This window comes from Amphibalanus amphitrite, unplaced genomic scaffold (genome assembly GCF_019059575.1).
Source record: "Amphibalanus amphitrite isolate SeventyFive unplaced genomic scaffold, NRLGWU_Aamphi_draft 000012F_arrow, whole genome shotgun sequence".
In the NCBI taxonomy this organism is placed as follows: Eukaryota; Metazoa; Arthropoda; class Thecostraca; order Balanomorpha; family Balanidae; genus Amphibalanus; species Amphibalanus amphitrite.
In genome coordinates, this window is record NW_024881508.1 from 361,551 (window position 1) to 379,056 (window position 17,506).

Consider the following 17,506-nt stretch of genomic DNA (forward strand, 5'->3'; position numbering starts at 1 on the left):
CGGCAGACAGATGGCACTACAAGCGAGCTGAAATACATATTTCGTACCCAATCGGCGCTCGATTTGAATTAGAGGTTCAAAGAGTCGGGTAGTAACGCAACAGTCGTTCAATGATACATCGTTATAGGTAGATCAAGATAAACCTGAAATGTTGACGACCCTTACATTTCTCTAAAAAGTTGAAACTAACGAGACATACCAAGACTGACACTGCCGGTCCTCTTACGGCCCAGGCACGACTGAGTGGGTACTAGGTATGGCATGACGTGCGCCGCGGGATCCATTGTTTATATTCTCTCTTTTTTCCTGACCGATAAGGGAAAATATCTGCTCGTGACCGAGAAATAAAACTGGGAATGAATGAGCGGGAGGGTCCTTTGATCGCAAGCGATGGTGATCAAGACTCACGTAACATGGGCTCAAATACGGTGCGGCCCTGATTATTGCGCTGATGATTAGAGCTCTACGCCACGCAGTTTGCCAGCTCCCAACTACCAAACACCTGCTCCTACTCTCCTGATTTCCTCTAACTTCACCCAGCTTCAAAGCTGAACCAGCCTTACCATGTTCTAAATCTACCATGCACCTGGCGCACTGTGTAATGCACACCTGTGCACTGTGCAGGTGCCCCAGTGCATGCATATTATAAATGGCGGGTCACGCGTCCAGCTCCCCTCACAGCCGTCCGGCGCTCTGACTCCTGTGTAACGCCGATACTTTGGCCCAGCTCCGACCAGTGTCAATGAACAATCACCATGCAGAGAAACGTAATATGTGTCACACCAGGTGACCCTGCAGTGCTGCCCTGAAGAAAACATTATCCTGCACGAAGAGTACAATACGGCACACCGCACCTGACAGCCTTAATCAGGGACGGGGAGGAGAACGGAGTAGAAAGGATGTGGGAGCTCCCGGACAGGAAATATGTAACTGCTGTAGAGATAAAACTGATGTCGAAACGGAAATTATCGACCGATACTAGCGAAAAGGAGTCCGTATGTTCATTGTTAACCGATTACAAGCCGTGAAAATATCAAAAGATGCTTTATTATGAAAACCTACGTAGTTACATTACACGGAATCCGATGAGAATCAACTGAACACTGCACTGTCTCGACAAAACGCCGCCATAAAGTAACTGCCGATACTTAGGCAGCACGAGCTGGCCCTAAAGCCCGGCCTAGCCAGTGAGCCAACCGGCTTCCTCAGTCCACATTCGGCGAACAGACAACAGATCATGCACGCATCATGAACACCCTGGCCTGGCCTTCTTGGTTATCACCCTACCATCACTGATACGATCACATCACAGCTGGAACTGATGGTTGTCAATAATCAGTCCTCTGCCCACCAACAGACTCTACATACATCTCATCATCAGCTCCTCTTGAAAACTTCCTGGATATCCTCTCAGTCCATCCCGTCTCCCGGCCATCATATCATTCGGTACGCCTCCTCTAGCAGCGGCGCCAGCCTCGCCGGTAGCCCCGCCTCCTCTGCCGCCATCTTCGCCTCCTCCCCTCGCTCCTCTGACAGTAGGTTGGCCACCAAGATCAGCGTCTCACGTCGCACATGACGCCGCCGATGACGCAGCAGCGCCGACAGCAGACGCACCGCACACGGCTGGCGCAGCGCCACCGCCGCGGCGCCAGGCGTCAGCACTAGGTGCGTCAGCGCGCGGAGAAGGTGCGTCAGACAGCGCAGTTCGGTCTGAGAGGGGTCGGCGGTGACGGCGGCACGCAGCAGCAGATCTGAGACACTGGACAGGAGCTCGGTGGGCGCTGCAGCCAGCAGGGAGTCGGCGGCAGGGCTGGCAGCAGCGGCAGACAGGCAGAAACAGGCGCCCGGGGAGTCCAGACTGAGCAGTGGCGACAACAGAGGCAGCAGCTCGGCGGGCAGAGCGCTGGAAGAGAGCAGACGAGTTGTGATGTGTCGAGGCCATGGGAGTAACACAAAAAACATGCCACAGGATCACTTTTATAAAATAATTGACGACGTCGTGAATAAAGACTGACACAGAACACCTGCTTCAATCGAATAAGCGATAACATGCACACTTTTCTAAATTTATCACGCCAAGCAACATCCAAACGTTCGTAAATTCAAAGTTGAATCGGCGATCAGCACACAAAATTATAATAAGTCTCCTGCATTTCAAGATGTCATTTCCATCACCTTCCACGCCGTTTAAGCCACCTACCCCGTGTCTCCAGCGCCGGCATGCGTCAGGAAGACGGCCAGAGCAGCGGCGGCCGCCTCCCTCACAGCTCCCTGGACAGACTTCAGACAGGAGACGGCGGCGGCCGGCAGACCCTGGGCGGCCAGCAGGGCGCACACGGGAGCTCCGGAGGCAGCCAGGTTCCCCAGCGCCCAGACACACTGCTCCTATACGGGGGGACAGACGGGTCACAGCGGCTGGGGTACGAACGTGATATCGCTGCAGGAATGTTTGATGGATAGATCTGTCAGACGACCGAACTGCCCACACGCTGCGGCAGCGGAAAGTAATTTGTTACATACCCGGTCCATCCTGATAAACGAGTATGAATAACATAGATTTAACGGTGATAACATGCAAGTAGCCGTCTGCTCCGACCAGTTAAGGCATTAACTGTGCCTAGTTTTGGCCTTGAATATGGAACAAAGTGGCTTTCCATGAGCATTGCAAAAAGTATGACGCAAGTATGTTAATTAAACTAAGCCGTTAGCTGGTTCATTTAAGACTCAATACATTGTTTTTACGTTGTAAGAAAAGAAGCTAAACTAAGTAGCGATAAGATTGTTTCGACTTTAGTTGTTGAGCTATCCGACACTTTGGTGGGACAACCATCGTCATAAAATGTCTAAACTTCAATCATTGTGGAATGCAACAAGAATTCATTGCATTGATATCTGGCATCATATATCACTACATGCTGGGAACACAAATATCCAGACTCTAAACGTGAGTGTTCCTAACCTGCATACTAAACAGTGACCTTTTGAAAATTATCGGTGGCTGTGCACCTAAGCAGTAGGCATTGCTCTGCCAGCCGCCAAGTTTCCTCAATGGAAGTCGGTCCCCTGGAGTGGTGTTGACCGGGAGCTGCCGGGCAAGAATGGAGGAGAGTATCGACCGGATCTATAGGATCGGGAGGCTGGAGCATCGGACTCGCCAGTAGAGAAGTGCTGAAGAGACATACTGACCTGAAGGGGAGGTGTTGGCGCATCGAAAACGGATTGGCACACATGATGGGAGAGGTCACGGGCGTAGGAACGTCATGAAAAGTGGGTGGGCCACCCTGTCAAGGGGCCTCCTTTTCCAGGGGGCCTCCTATTTTCAGGGGCCTCCAACTTTTGCCTCGTCCTGCTGGCTGCTTTCAAGTATGACCTCCAAATCTAACTTCTGAGATCGGGCAGATGTACCCAGGGGCGTAACCGCTTAAGCGAACAATGCGGAAAGTTCGCACCATTTTTAAAACTTATTCCCCCTCCGATTTTTTTTTTGGAATCTGTCGCAAACGGCGCATGACCCCTGAAAACCCTTCCACAAATGTCTTCCTCGTTTTCCAGGTGCCCCCATTAGCTTCATAGGCGCCCTCTTTGGCATATAAGCGCCCTATGTATATCATCAGAAACATCCCTATATGTCCCACAGTCGCATATGTACAATGTGCACTTATCATAGGCGTCTCTCTTTTATGGACACTTGAAGGCGCCTCTCTTTGCCATGCCGGCGCCCCTGTTCAGGGGCGGATCCAGGAAAACTCCAAGGGGAGGGTCATGAATCGAAGTGGTGCCCCTACCTATACCCAAAATTAAAAACTCAACGGATTTCGTCCACGTCATTTTGGTGGTGCCCCCATTTTCAGTTTTTTTTTAAATTTTTAGTCAGTATCTTAGCTCTTAGCCACAACCACATTTACCAATTGTAAGCAAGTATATATGAATGTGCTATGTGTATATATGTTGTGGACGCTGAGTAGTGAGTACTTACCAGGAACGTTATCAGGTAAGCAAATCGTTGTCAGTCCGACGAACTTGACCCTGGCGTCTAAAGGGTCTGTCCTTGACACTTCAGGCTTGTCAGGGGCACCAAAGTCCTTCCAGGGACACCACAAACCTGTCAGGGGCACCTACGGCCTTGTAGGGGCGCCACAGGCCCGCCAGGGGCACCACAGGCCTGCCAGGAAGCAGGGGCACCACAGGTCTAGCAAGTATACACGACAGGCCTGTCAGGGGCACAACGGGCCTGTTGGGCCCATGAGCACCCCTAGGGGCAGGGGCACCACAGTCCTTCCAGGGGCACCGCAGGCCTGTGCGTGGCACCAGCGGCCTAGCAGGGGCAACAGTCAACACAGGCCTGCCAGGGGCACCACAGACCTGCCAGGGGCACCAGAGGCCTGCCAGGAGCACCACCGACCTCGCAGGGGTAACATGGGCCTGTCAGGACCCAGGGGCACCACGGGCTTGTCGAGAGGCACTTCAGGCTTTTCAGGGGCACCATAGTCCTCTCCGGGCGCAGAGGTAGCAGGGGCACCAGAGGCCTGCCAGGGGCACTACAGGCCTAGCAAGGGCACCACTGGTCTATCAGGGGCACCACGAGCCTGTCATAGTGGACAGTATAAATAAAAGGCCCTCTCAGACCATCAGTCTCGGGGGCCTCCCTAGAAAAGTGTAAATGTGGATAGAGGGCCCCCTCAGATTCATTAGGAGTGGACCTCTCTGACTATCAGTCTCAGGGGCCTCTTGTGGCCAGTATGAATGTAAGAGCCTCTCAGACCATCGGTCTCAGGGGCCTCTTCTGACTAGTGTGGATAGAGGGCCCTCCCAGACCACCGGTTTCAGGGGCCTCCAGTGGCCACTTATATGAACAGAAGGGCCTCACAGCCATCAGCCTCGGGGGCCTCTTCTGACTGGTGTGAATATGAGGGCCTCTCATACCATCAGTCTCAGGGGCCTCCTCTGCCTAGTGTGAATATAAGGGCTTCCCATGCCATCAGTCTCAGGAGACTCTTCTGACTGGTGCCGGATTGAGGGACCTCCCAGACCGAAAGTTTTGGGGGTCTCCTGTGGCCAGTATGAATAGAAGGGCCTCTCAGTCCATCAGTCTCATGGGCCTCTTCTGCCTGGTGTGAATTGTGATTATAAGGGCCTCTCAGGTCATCAGTCTCAGGGGCCTCCTCTGACTACATACGGTGTAGATGGATAGGCCTCCCAGACTATCAGTCTAAGGGGCCTCTTCTGACTATTGAGGATAGAGGGGCCTCCTCTGACTAGTGAGGGTAGGGGGCCTCGGCTAGACCGCAAGTGTCAGGGGCCTATTCTGACTAGTGTGGATAGAGGGGCCTCCCAGACCGCCAGTGTCAGGGGCCTCCCCAGACCAGTGTGGATATTGGGGCCTCCTCAGATCCACTAGGGCCTCTCAGGCCATCAGTCTCATGGGCTTCGACTGACAAGTATGAACAGAGGGCCTCCTTGGATCCATCACGGCCCCTTGGAGTCCGTGCGTGGGGATTCGTGGAACTTATTTTTACCGAGTTTGTTTATTCTGGAAGGTGACGACGTCCTCTCAAATCGAGGCGAGGCACAGTGATGCAAATGGGGTTCACGAGTGGCCATAAATACGAAAAAGGCCCAAAATTCAAGTTCACTTAATCGAATAAATCGTAACATGGTCAGTCAGGCAAATGTTTGGAGTGTCTGAAAAAGTATGATTTTAATGTTTTTGTCAAAACCGGCCTCGTGTAGGATTGTCAGAAGTCGAGACATTTTCGATGTCGTAAAATGACTGTCAGATACTCGCAACTTCAAACGCCGCTAGCGTGCGTTCATGTCATACAAGCTGCAAAAATTATACATGAAAATGATCCCCGAAACCTGCTGCTTCTAATGCTACGTCATGAAAAGCCGTATCTATTTTGGTTTGGCGGTGAGCTAACTATTTGTTATCATGTTGCAACCGCAGTTTTTTACCAAAAATAATTGCTTTCAATTCACCTACAGCACTTCACACAGTGTGTGCCCGTTAGTGCACCATATCATAGCATTCCCTAATCATTTTTGAGTCGCATCGTGAAAGAATTAAGGCGCTAGCACAGGGCTGACCGGCGCTACAGAAGTTTTCGTCCGGCACGGTCGGGTGCCGCGGCGCAGCGGGCGGCCCGGGCGGCCGCGCCGCCGCGCCGCCCGGACGCCGCGCGGCGGCACTCACCCGCCCACTGCGCGCCCACTGCGGCACCCGACCGCCCGGACAAAAACCTCTGTAGCGCCGGTCAGCCCTGTGATAGCGCCTTAATTCTTTCACGATGCGATTCAGAAATGATTAGGGAAGGCTATGGTATGGTGGACTAACGGGCACGCACTGTGTTAAGTGCTGTAGGTGAAACGAAAGCATTTTTTTCTTAGTAAAAAACTGCGATTGCAACACGATGATAAATAGTCAGATTACCGCCAAAGCGAATGAGATACGGCTTTTTGTGACCCGGCATTAGAAGCAGAAGGCTTTGGGGATCATTCTCATGCATAATTTTTTCAATTTGTACGAAATGAACGCAAACCAGCGGCGTTTGAACTTGCGAGTGTCTGACCGTCATTTTACGACCTAGAAAATGTCACGACTTCTGACGATGATACACGAGGCCGGTTTTGACAAAAACATGAAAACCATGTGATTTCAGATGCCCCAAACATTTGTCTACTCGGCCATATCGCAATTAACTCGATTTGGTAAACTTGACTTTTGGGTATTTATGGCCACTCGTGAACCCCATTTGCATCACTGTGCGAGGGGCCTCGAGTAAAAAGTGGGTGGGCCAAAACACATGGTTGGCCCCCCCACCTCGAAAAGTGGGTGGGCACTTGCCCACCTAGCCCCCCCTGTTCCTACGCCTATGGGAGAGGTGTAGGGTGTAGGACTAATAAGGACATAGAGAGGCGACTGGGGGACTGACCTGGAGGCGGTGGCTGGAGCTGCCGCACAGCGTCACCAGGTACCCTCCCACCACGCCAGTCAGCTCAGTGGTCACCGGGCCAGCGGCCAGGTTAGTGATGCAAACCGCGGCCTCCAGCTGACACTCCGGATCGTCACCTATAAACGAAAAAGAAAACGTTACAAGTCTTCAAAACAGAACAACATGCACTACTACGCCGCAGCCTGTGAATATAAATAATACATGTCCAACAGGTACTAAACGCATGACCTCGCACTTTAGCAAATACCGTCGCTTAGCCGAAAATTACCGGGAATATCAAGGGACGCTTCCAGTTACTCGCTCACAGCGATCCTCAATTTAAATGATCGCACAGTGCGAACATCGCACAATAGCCGCGTTTACATAGGGATTGTTGTAAGCTTATAGCTCCGCCTGCGATGTTGCAACATAGGGATTGTTGCAAGCTTATAGCTCCGCCTGCGATGTTGCAATAGACGCCAATGGTGCTTTACAATTTACACAATAATGCTTTCTAAATCTAACCAAGAGCACTGCATCGAAATTATCGCAAGGTGAATGGGCTGAAGCCTCGTCAAAATGCTATGTAACCAGGCATAATATCCCGCCCGGTCCTCCACCTACCGGTGAGTCTGTCAACTATAGCCTGCAGCCGGCGCCGCCAGTCGCCCGTCTGCGTGCAGGCAGCGCGGGCGGCGGCGCTATTGGCCAGGCCACGTCCGATCCTTCTCAGGTCGTCTGCGGAGAGGGGACCGTCCCCCTCACACAGACGCAGCAGCTCCGGCACAGACGGCTCCTGTCGAGGAGAGAGAACGGAGAGTGAGAGTCGCTAGTTAGGTAGGTGGCATGTTGGAGAAATAAATGGGAGAAAAGCGTTGCACCATCGAATATGTTGCCCGTCCTGTGACAAATATAATTCCATCACCGTTTGAAACGATTAATGCCTCTAAATCAAGGCAGCTTGAACATGTTAATAATACCTAGCTAATAAAGGAAAATAAATCGTTTAGCAACTCACCTGACACTGCTGAGCTACTTGTTCGATGCCGGGCCGGTCGAGGTCCCGCACCAGAGCGCGACGGTGTCGCCGCCTGTACTGCTCCTCCTCCCGACGATGGTGGCGGACTGTGTCGTCAGTCGGGGCCGAGTCGGCTTCAATGGAAGATGATACACTTGCATGTGTAGCCATTGTTAAGCACCGAGCACAGTGCCACGCACCACTTATGTCTCACTGTCGTTCTAGTTACTTGGCCTTCCTCACTTAACTGGTACCACTCAGTTGCTGATGTAGTCTTTCTTGTCTCACTCTTCAGCCACTCAAACCCCGCCGCCTTTCTGTCCTTATCGCACCTTTCCCCGTTCGTTCGACACCGTATCCCGTTCAGAACTTATCCGGGCACTCCTTGAGCTCCTCCACAACCCTGGCTTCCAGTGCCTGTCGCAGCGCAGCGTCCTCCAAGTTCACGTTACAGCTGACAAACACCTGTTTGCCTGTGCGGCGTGCCAGCCGCGAGGCCAGCTGGTCGCTCTGCCCCCGAACGCCTTGGTTCAGTAGGAGTGAGGACACGGCCTCCGGACCGCGGGGCATGCCCACAGCCAGCTGCTGGAAACTGGGACTGTCGGCCAACCAGAGGAAGAAGCTGTCAGCCAGTCGCAGTACCTGGCAGTGCACGATAGATGACTGGTGGCGGCAGTTGAACGAGTGAGTGCCCAGTCGCGGTTCGGCCGGCTCCACCATGGCAGAAAAGCAGCGGAGGGGGACGTCCGGGGTAGCTTGGTAATGTAGAGGTCACCCAGGGTCACCAGAGGTCACCTGAGAGATGCCTGTGGTCTGCGGGGTCGCCAAAGGTCACCCAAGGTCACTGAAGGTCGTCAAAGGTCACCGTGGCGGCGCCTGACGATCGTATACAGCCCTGTAGAGAGCGTCCAATCGGAACACCCGCGCTGACTCCTCGTTGGGATCGGTGACGATACGCACTGAGTAGGCCACTACTTGTTTACAATCGCGATACTCCTGCAGCCCTCCACGCACGTGCACACGGGTGCCCAGAGCGAGACGCGTCAGAGGGTCGTCCGGGGCTGGAGTAGCCGCTGATGATGTGCCGGGAGTCGGGGTTGGGTCACGATGGAAATAGCAGCAGTGAATTACTCCGGTGCCGTCGTCAACTGCAGGAGGAACAGGAAAGAGGGAGTGAGTTAAGAAGGTTCCATGTCACATAATATATGACCACATATTTGGAACGTTGTGCGTCTTGTATCATGAAAGGCCGGTGACCTTCTTTACTGGGAATTACAATTAAAATTACGATAAAACCTCAATCAAATTACTGGAAACAACAAAACACATAAAATAACAGCTCAGTAAATATTCAGCTACCACTTGGGAAGCAATGGAAAGGGAGAAAGACAATATGAACATTTACACAATAGTTTATACTGCTTACTTTGGTACTCTGATCGTTTCTCGTATGTTCTGGTTGACACCACTGTGCCAAGAATGTCAACTCGTCGGATCCGCAGCTGCCCCCAGGTCGACACGCGCGTCTCTGGGTCGTACTTGGAGTTCAGTAGATCGTGAATATACAGACAGTAAAACGTCTCCAATTGGGGGTTTGTCATGAAGTTGAGCCTCTGTGAACGTACAAGCAGGTATGTGTCAAGAACATCATGGACAGAAATGCTCCAGATAGCTCCATAAACCACATCATAGGCAATTAATTCTACTGACAGAACCAGTCTAGCTTATGCTTTTACAACAGCACTCATTTTCACATTGTTAGTTTAACTTGATGTAAAGATATAAGATACCATCAGCTGGCAACTTTTCTGTTTATAAAACTAACCTCACAGAAAGCTTTGCATTGATTAAATACTCAATTATGGCGACAGACTAGCTGTGTAAGCAAGTCATCCTTATCCTTTGCTATGCATTTTGAGACAATTTTTCTTCCTAAGAGAGTGAAGGTGTTATCTCAAGCAATAAAATACCTCTAATAAAATGTCCCAAACATATTGCAATACAACAGAATTATCATTGAACTACTTTTTTAATGAATGCATTGATTGCATGTCCCTGCAATATGTTCTCTGCATTGACATATTCCAATCAGCACCCTACCTACATAGTTTACATGTAAATCCACAGACCAATGAATAGGAAGGTATAGGTAGGTAAGTGGTAGCAATAAGGATGGTTACTGGATGATGCAGACATCAGAGCATAATGCCAACTGATCTGTGTGATCAATTTGATGATCAATCCATTATAATAACAATGAATGTGCCTGAAGTGAGTGGATTCTCAACATGCAATGAATGAAGCAGGGAATTGTAATCCTGTGAAACATTAGAAACTTCAGTGACATTTTAGCATCTAATGTGCCTACTGCCCACCTAAGTGCCTACACAAGGCTTTATAAACCCTAACCAATAAATGAGCTCAGTGCTACATATGTTGATGTTTAAAATGCAAAATATGGCGAAACTTCATAGTTTGATAGGTACCAAAAATGAGTGAATTTGAAACTTATATATACATCTATACTCTGGTTTTGGCTTTTATTCCACCATACAGAGTACAGGAATTCACAAAATAAAACATTAAATGGAAAGAACATCTTAACTCAGGGCGAGTGATGAAAGATGGTTAGAAAGAGAATAAGCAGAATGCACCAATCGTCCACAAAATTGAGGTATTGGTAAGGCAGTGGCAGGCAGCAGCACGAGCTGTCAAGTGTCATATGTGATACCATAGGTTGTAGAAAGTAGGCTGCAGACTGCAGGTCAGGTCAAGGTTAGGTAATGTTTGGTTTGGTTTGTTCTGTTTTGGCTTGGCTAGAAAGGCATATTCCAGTGCATATGACAGCTTGTGATACTTATGTCTGCCTTACTTGGCTTGTACCTATTGCAACGGTGGCAATTAATGGCACACAGTGTGACAGTTGTTAGGGTTCTCCTTTACAAGGAAATTTGTCGCGGTAATCACACTCTGGAAATATATGAAGCATTCCTAATCCATGTTCTGTTCTTGTTCTTGTTGGATTACAATTAGGGCGCGTAGCTGCCAGGGCTCAAGCGTCCATCTTCTTTCTTCTCTCACTCGGTGTCTCGTCTTGTATCGCTGATACGCGATTTTGCTTTTGGGTAATCCATGTTCTGGAGTTTCAGTTTCCCACTTTTCTAAAATTCCATCATGCTACTAATTAGAAATTGGTACAGTAAACTGAGAAGTTGCTGGTTAACAATCGAATTATGACACGCATACAGCCACAGCACGTACACATTCACCACGAATATCAAATGAAAATAACAACAAATAAAGTTCTCAATATACCGTGGAAAATAAAATATTCCAAAACGACCGCACGCACCGCACGGCACATCCGTTCGCGAGCTACAAGCCTGTTCAATAGCATAGAAAACATCCATTTTCAATTTATATGACCTTTCAGATCATTTTCAGATAATGTATAAATAAAAATGATAACTTTTCATCATTTTTAGATATGAGAAAATTACCAATAATGCTTCTACTTTGTAGTTTTCTATACTAAGTAAGCAAAATTTATTTGCATTTTCTTACTATTAACAGCGACCGGAATCCTTTTGAACAGAGACATAGGAGTTTCGCTTATGACGCGAATGTGACGAAATATATGCGCGCGGCATGCGCGTAAACGCGGCAAATTCGAAAAAGTGAAATGGGCACGGGCGTAATATCAATTTTATAATTATTCTTTCAAAGACATAACTCAATCTAAAATCAATACTTTTGTTTGGCACTTCAGATTTTCATCTTTGTGTGTTAGTGTGCTTGGCGAGAATATGAATACGGCATCTACTCCCGTCCAGTCTCCAACCATTACAGAGTTCAGTCAAGTGACTCCAACTGTGCTCCAACTCTACTGCTACCGTCCGATCCGATAGCAATAAGCGATATCCTTGGTAAGATAATACCCAATCATTACTTTTTGCTTTGCTCAATGAACTTTTTTGTGGAGCTATTCCTGAGTTGGGCGCGGGCGCAACTGCTCGGCAGAGCCGTCCCATGTCCTCAGTCCGAAGCTGAAGCCCAGGGTCCGATTCCGAAGCTCGAACTCGAGCCCGTTGCCCTGAGCTAGGCGGCTGGTGGAAACCGACGTGTCACATTTTTTGTGCCCATCCCTCTGGGTCCTCCCTTGCCCCCCCATCCCCAAATATGGCGAAAAAAGGAAAATGTCGCTCCCCCATTCCCTCATTTGGGCTCCGTTGCGGACGAATCTGGGATATCAGGAGAGGAGGTGGCAGCTCGGATTGAAAGGGGGTGGGGAGGAGGGAGGTACAATTTGGAGCGAGGTGGCAATAAATATGGAGCCTGGTATCGGACTCAGCAGAGGCCAGTTTTCCCAGCAGAAAAAAAAAATAGCGGCTGGGGCTTCACAGTAGCCTGAAGGCGACACCCTCACGCGAAAAGAGTAGCCGCTGATTTGGAACATTAAAGTAATCCAAAATCTTGGGGGGGTGAGGTGGTCCTCGAGAGGTCCAGCTCCGTTCTCTTTGGACGAGTGCGATAAAACCCGGGATAAAAAACCCGGGAGGTATTAAACGAGCCTTCTCGGGGAAAATTTGGTGATGGAGGTCTAAGGCTTCGTCTTTCTTCATCCTTCGTCCATTGATTGTCTGCTCTGACAATCTTAGTCCGTGTTAGGGACTAGGGTGGAGACTGGAGAGTGGGTCCGTGTTTCAGGTAGGAGCCGGAAGCAGTCCTCCAGTCTGCCGAGCGAGTTTTGGACTGGTCGGTCGGAGGACAGTAGCGGCGGAACACCTTCAAATAAAGGGGGGGGGGGGGCACTGCCGACTTTTGGTCCCATTCTTTCCATGCAACGCCCATAGGGCTAATGTTAAGATGCCAAAATCAAAGGGGGGCACGGTGCCCCGGTACCCTCCCCGTTCCGCCGCCTATGTCGGAGGAGTTGAACATCATGTGCTCATAGCATTATGAGACACAGTTATAACAGGCTTAACACTTTGTTAGTAAATTTCCGAAAGCGCGTAAAAGAATAAGTGATGTGGTATTGAAGTTGATAGGGGGTCAGTGAGTGAATGTTAAAGATGAATCTTAACTCAGTGAGCTGTTTTCCGAGTAGGACTCAGTTATTTGTATACTATGGTCTGGAAACGTTGAAACGTTTTATCAAGAATATTTTAAGTGTACCTACTTCCACCACGATTCATTTATCACGCCTGTCGCCTTCATGATGCAGACCGCCGGCTACTGGAGCTATTATTGTTGATGATTAATGATGATGGGGTGCGAAATTCACTTGTCTGTTCCTATTCTCACACTCGTTGTCACATCGCCTAACGCAATCATCTTGTCTCGTTGACCAGTTCTCGGCAGTCATGTTCCGTCTGTTGTAATCTCTGCGGATGGGCTGATGATGTTCTTACGACTTATCTGTTCACTTCTGCAACTCGTTGCGTGTCGAACACCACAGAACGCCTGTCGAAATTACTCGCGCTAATCGTGTTCCAGTTACTACCTCGTTACCACCTCGTTAGCGCTGGCTGCCCGGGTACAGACGTCTTCCCTGATGCAGCACGTCATTGTGAACCGTGCAGGCTGATTCGCGTGCAATCTCACCTGACGGGTGACACGAATGGAGGCGACGCGATATAGGCGCGCTGACGTGAGATGGAGCGCCTGATAAAACGGACAAACCAGTCACTGCTTCAGCCCGTGGGGTGTCCATCGTGAATCGCTTCAGTTCTGTCCACACAGACAATTGGAAAACAAGGTTTGCATGTCAAATATTTGTAGGTAAATTAATTTTTGTATATTTGTGTATATTAGATGTCTGGCATATGCTTAAAGGGACTATCCCACCTTCTAAAATGTTGTTAAAACCAGTTAAATTGTGCCCGACTTTATAGATTGAATGACCAGGAACACGGTTCTGGCATTTATTTTTCATTAAACATCTTAGGCTTCCCATATTCCAAACACAAACTTTCAAATATGTGACGTCACAGCCCAAAATTACCTCCTTCCCCAGGCCACATTACTGTCATAAAGCTGATTCTTTTTACTCTGTAGGCACCACAACAAAGTTCAGACCAAGTTTTAAGCGATTTTTCAACGAACAAACCCATTTAAATCAGAATGACTAAACGAGGTGACGTCACACTAACGGTCGCTCCATGTTGAAGATAGGGCCTTGTACAAGGCCCATTTTCAAATGAAGGGAACGAATTTCTTCAACACCAAGAGGCCGCGGGGGTTGCAACCTAGATAGATAGTGGTTTCTGAACCTCGCCGCAAACTTGGCTATCTCAACTCAAATCCCATGTTAAAGGTGGGATAGTCCCTTTAAAATAAACTAACGTGGTGTAAACGTTACATATCTGCCTTAGCACACAAGTAAAACTAACATGTGAAACTAAACAGCTATGTGAAGGGCGCTTTGATATAGATGCTCGATGCCCACTCTATGAAAAACCCGCCACTATTTTCAATACCACCGGTCATATCCGAACTCTGTGATACCGCCATATCAAAGGTTTCATCTTACCTTAACCTGACCATCAGAAAGCACGGTGTCAGATCCCAACTGCCCGGCCAGTTTCAGCGAGCCCTGACCCGCGACCGGCACTCCTCTGTGTTGCATGTCATGGAGGAGTCATAGTTAGCCTAGTTTTGTTACTCATTACCAGTAAAACGCCTTTTGGGCGAGGAACGAGCGAGCGAGATAGTGAGCCCTGCACGTGCGGAAGGGCGAGAGGGTGCTTCCAACGGGCTTGTGCAAAGCACCCTTCTAACCGGTCGCTAGCGGTGTGCCAAATTTGAACGCAATCGGCCCAGCCGTTCCTGAGATCTGGAAGCGGCATTCTGCACGTGCGCACGTGCAAACGGGGTCCAAAATGACTTTTGCACGGCACCCTACTAACTGGTCCCCAACCGTGTACCAAATTTGAGCGCAATCGGCCCAGCCGTTCTCGAGATCTGGAAACGCCCCCTGCACGTGCGCACGTGCAGTAGCACCCTAACCGCAACACATGGGAATGCATTGCCTAGTGGGTGCCTACCTGTATGCCAAGTTTCAGGGAAATCGCCCCAGTAATTACCGAGTTACTGAAATGGGAACAAATTTGGCACCTCTTATTGTTGTATTTTGCACGTGCACTGGGGGTGACCCACATACATCGAGAGTATCCTATTTTGGGTAGAAGGGATGCTGCTACCCTACAAAAATTACCGCAAGTCAATCGCCCAAGCGGCTGCTGAGATATGAGCCTCTCAAAATCACTACTTTTGCAAAACAGCTTGAACACCCTTGACTTTTCACGTGGCACGTGCCACCACGGTCACTGAGATGTATCAAAAGTAGTCAATTACGGGGTAGAAGGGATGGGGCTACCCAACAAAAAAGACCGCAGGCCAATCGGTCCAGCGGTTGCTGAGATATAAGCCTCTCAAAAGCGTTACAGGCCGGGCCGGGCCGGGCCGGGCCGGGCCGGGCCGCTCATACTGAGATTTTTCCGTTATATTGAAAAGACTCACTTCGCTCGCTGCGCTCGCTCGCTCGTAATCATGACGTCTGAAGAGCCGTGTAAAATTGGACCGTATTGTCCCTCGGCACTCGCCGTGAGTAATTGTTTATTTCACGAGGCATTCTCTCAAGAGTCGGCATTTTATTCATGCGGTACTTGTATGTGCTCGTACATTCTCATAGCTATATCAGTCGTGCATCATGAAGCGTGTATGTCTTGATCTAAGCGTGACCACGTCCTAAAGTTATGCTGGGTTGTTACGGGGTCCATCGCCTCATATCCATTGCAGGAGTGGCGGTGCCTTTAGAGGAACATCGGAGATTACCCGGCACTAGCCTAGCCCGCTCAGTTTTGCTCGACGTTCTTACGCTACGCACTTGTGATGACTGATGAATTCGCTTTCATGCTGGCGATCGTAATATTTTGAAGGTGAATTTTATTCTCATCACGCCATCGTCATTACCCGATGACGTGATTTGCATTGAGAGGATGCGTGGTCCGACATCTCAGCTGGAGACGGTTGAATTGATTCACAAAAAGTAGAAATCCCTGCGCAGGCAGCTGATGGCCGAGCCAGCCGGTTTTTCTCCGAACTGCGCGGGTGAGCCGCTTCTTACCGCCGTACGAGCGTGGTCATCCCGCGGAGTTATGCCTACTCTGGGTCTGAGAAGGAGGGAGGGAGATTGGGCTGGGTGCAGGGGCTCCGCCACAGGGGGGTACACGGGGGTCCGGACCCCCTCAATAATTTACCTGGGGGGTACAGTACCCCCCAATATTCCGAATACCTATAAGCTTGTTTTCGCGTAAGAATGACTAAATCGTTCACAGAATGTGTTGAATAATTTAGAATGTGCAGTGTTGACAGTCGCAAAGCTAAGGAATTTAAGATCTAGAAATGTACAGATCCCTAAAAATGTGACACACGAAGCGCTCAACTCTCGCCGACCTAGTAGGTACGGGAGTGTCATTATTCTGCCATTTTGTTAGTAAAATGAATGCGTTTAAGATTGCTATAGGATTAGCTCAGCATGCTAGAATTCGGCTATAATTTCGTGAGAGAGGTCCAGTTCGCAGGACACCTAGACACAATACCCGCCCCTAAAGAGCTTCAAAGCGATCTGAGAATCCTTTTTCCATGTGAGGTCAACCGATAGTGTTGGGGGAAGGGGGTTAAGCCGGTCTTTCAAGCACCGTACTAGTCTAAGCAGCCTCACACCATTCTGAGGTAATCTGCAATAATCTGCACAGGACTCTGAATGCCGTCTACAAATCACAACTCTTACAGGATTCCCTGCATAACCTGACCTTTGATTCTTGATATCCATTTTCAGGTCGAGGTAGGTCACTCTCTGATCACAGAGACTGGATGTCATAAAGGACTCCATACTGCTATATGTATGAGGGCAGGGCTTTCAAATCACTTCAACGACTCCTAAAGCCCTGGAGGACCCGGCACTGGCAGCTAAGAGCCTACATAGATATCTGAGCGCCTATGAAGGTCCCTGAGTGGCAAGCTGATGCGCATGCCAGTCACTGAGAGCCTAATGCGCTGTCTGATGGCTAACACCGCCCTTGGAGCGCGCAACAGCGGCCTCCATTGCTCAAAAACGTTGATTTGAGAGGCCGCCATGTCGGTGTCAATGGGCTCCGCTTCTCGGTTTTCGATTTCTTGTGCAAATTGAGCTTTGGTTTTTCGGCTCCAAGCAAAATTATCCCGATAAAATTATTAAGTTTTCTTTGAGCTCTAGAAAAAGCGGCAATTTTTCATCATCTTCGGGAGCTGCAGGGGGAGGATGAATTCGCCCAAAATGCCCACCCTGGATCCGCCAGCGAGGTTTTGTGTTTTCGGTCGGACCCCCCCCCCCCCAATCCCAAAACCGTGGCGGAGCCCCTGGCTGGGTGGTCAACAGTTGCATCCTGTTACCCGTTAGACTCGAGTTTCTCCCTCGCGGTACAATTTCTGCAAATGAATCTAAAATTGCCTTCATTGACTTCGGCACGACGAAGGTGGTAGCGTATTACTCCTCCCACCTCTCCGTAGGTAG

General features: G+C 49.6%; 2 protein-coding genes across 5 annotated transcripts; both read right to left on the minus strand.

Annotated features, from left to right (window-relative positions):
• Nucleotides 1–993: 993 nt before the first annotated feature.
• LOC122382727 (importin subunit alpha-like) lies at nucleotides 994–11,345 on the minus strand. Of its 4 annotated transcripts, none has more exons than XM_043368427.1 (7): nucleotides 10,978–11,139; nucleotides 9,377–9,563; nucleotides 7,951–9,098; nucleotides 7,557–7,728; nucleotides 6,933–7,069; nucleotides 2,201–2,385; nucleotides 994–1,903 (listed from the first exon to the last, which is right to left on the minus strand). In XM_043368427.1, the coding sequence occupies exons 3-7, from the start codon at nucleotides 8,119–8,121 to the stop codon at nucleotides 1,435–1,437; spliced, it is 1,134 nt and encodes a 377-aa protein (XP_043224362.1). In that variant the 5' UTR covers nucleotides 8,122–9,098; nucleotides 9,377–9,563; nucleotides 10,978–11,139; the 3' UTR covers nucleotides 994–1,434. The 4 variants fall into 4 exon arrangements, with proteins under 4 accessions (XP_043224362.1, XP_043224373.1, XP_043224378.1 ...); XM_043368438.1 differs by lacking the exon at nucleotides 10,978–11,139 and adding an exon at nucleotides 11,266–11,345 and having other exon boundaries at nucleotides 1,032–1,903; XM_043368443.1 differs by having other exon boundaries at nucleotides 1,032–1,903; nucleotides 10,834–11,274.
• LOC122383570 (proteasome assembly chaperone 4-like) lies at nucleotides 8,314–8,670 on the minus strand. Its single transcript, XM_043370124.1, has one exon. It carries the CDS (start codon nucleotides 8,668–8,670, stop codon nucleotides 8,314–8,316), a length of 357 nt encoding a protein of 118 aa, XP_043226059.1.
• Nucleotides 11,346–17,506: the final 6,161 nt, after the last annotated feature.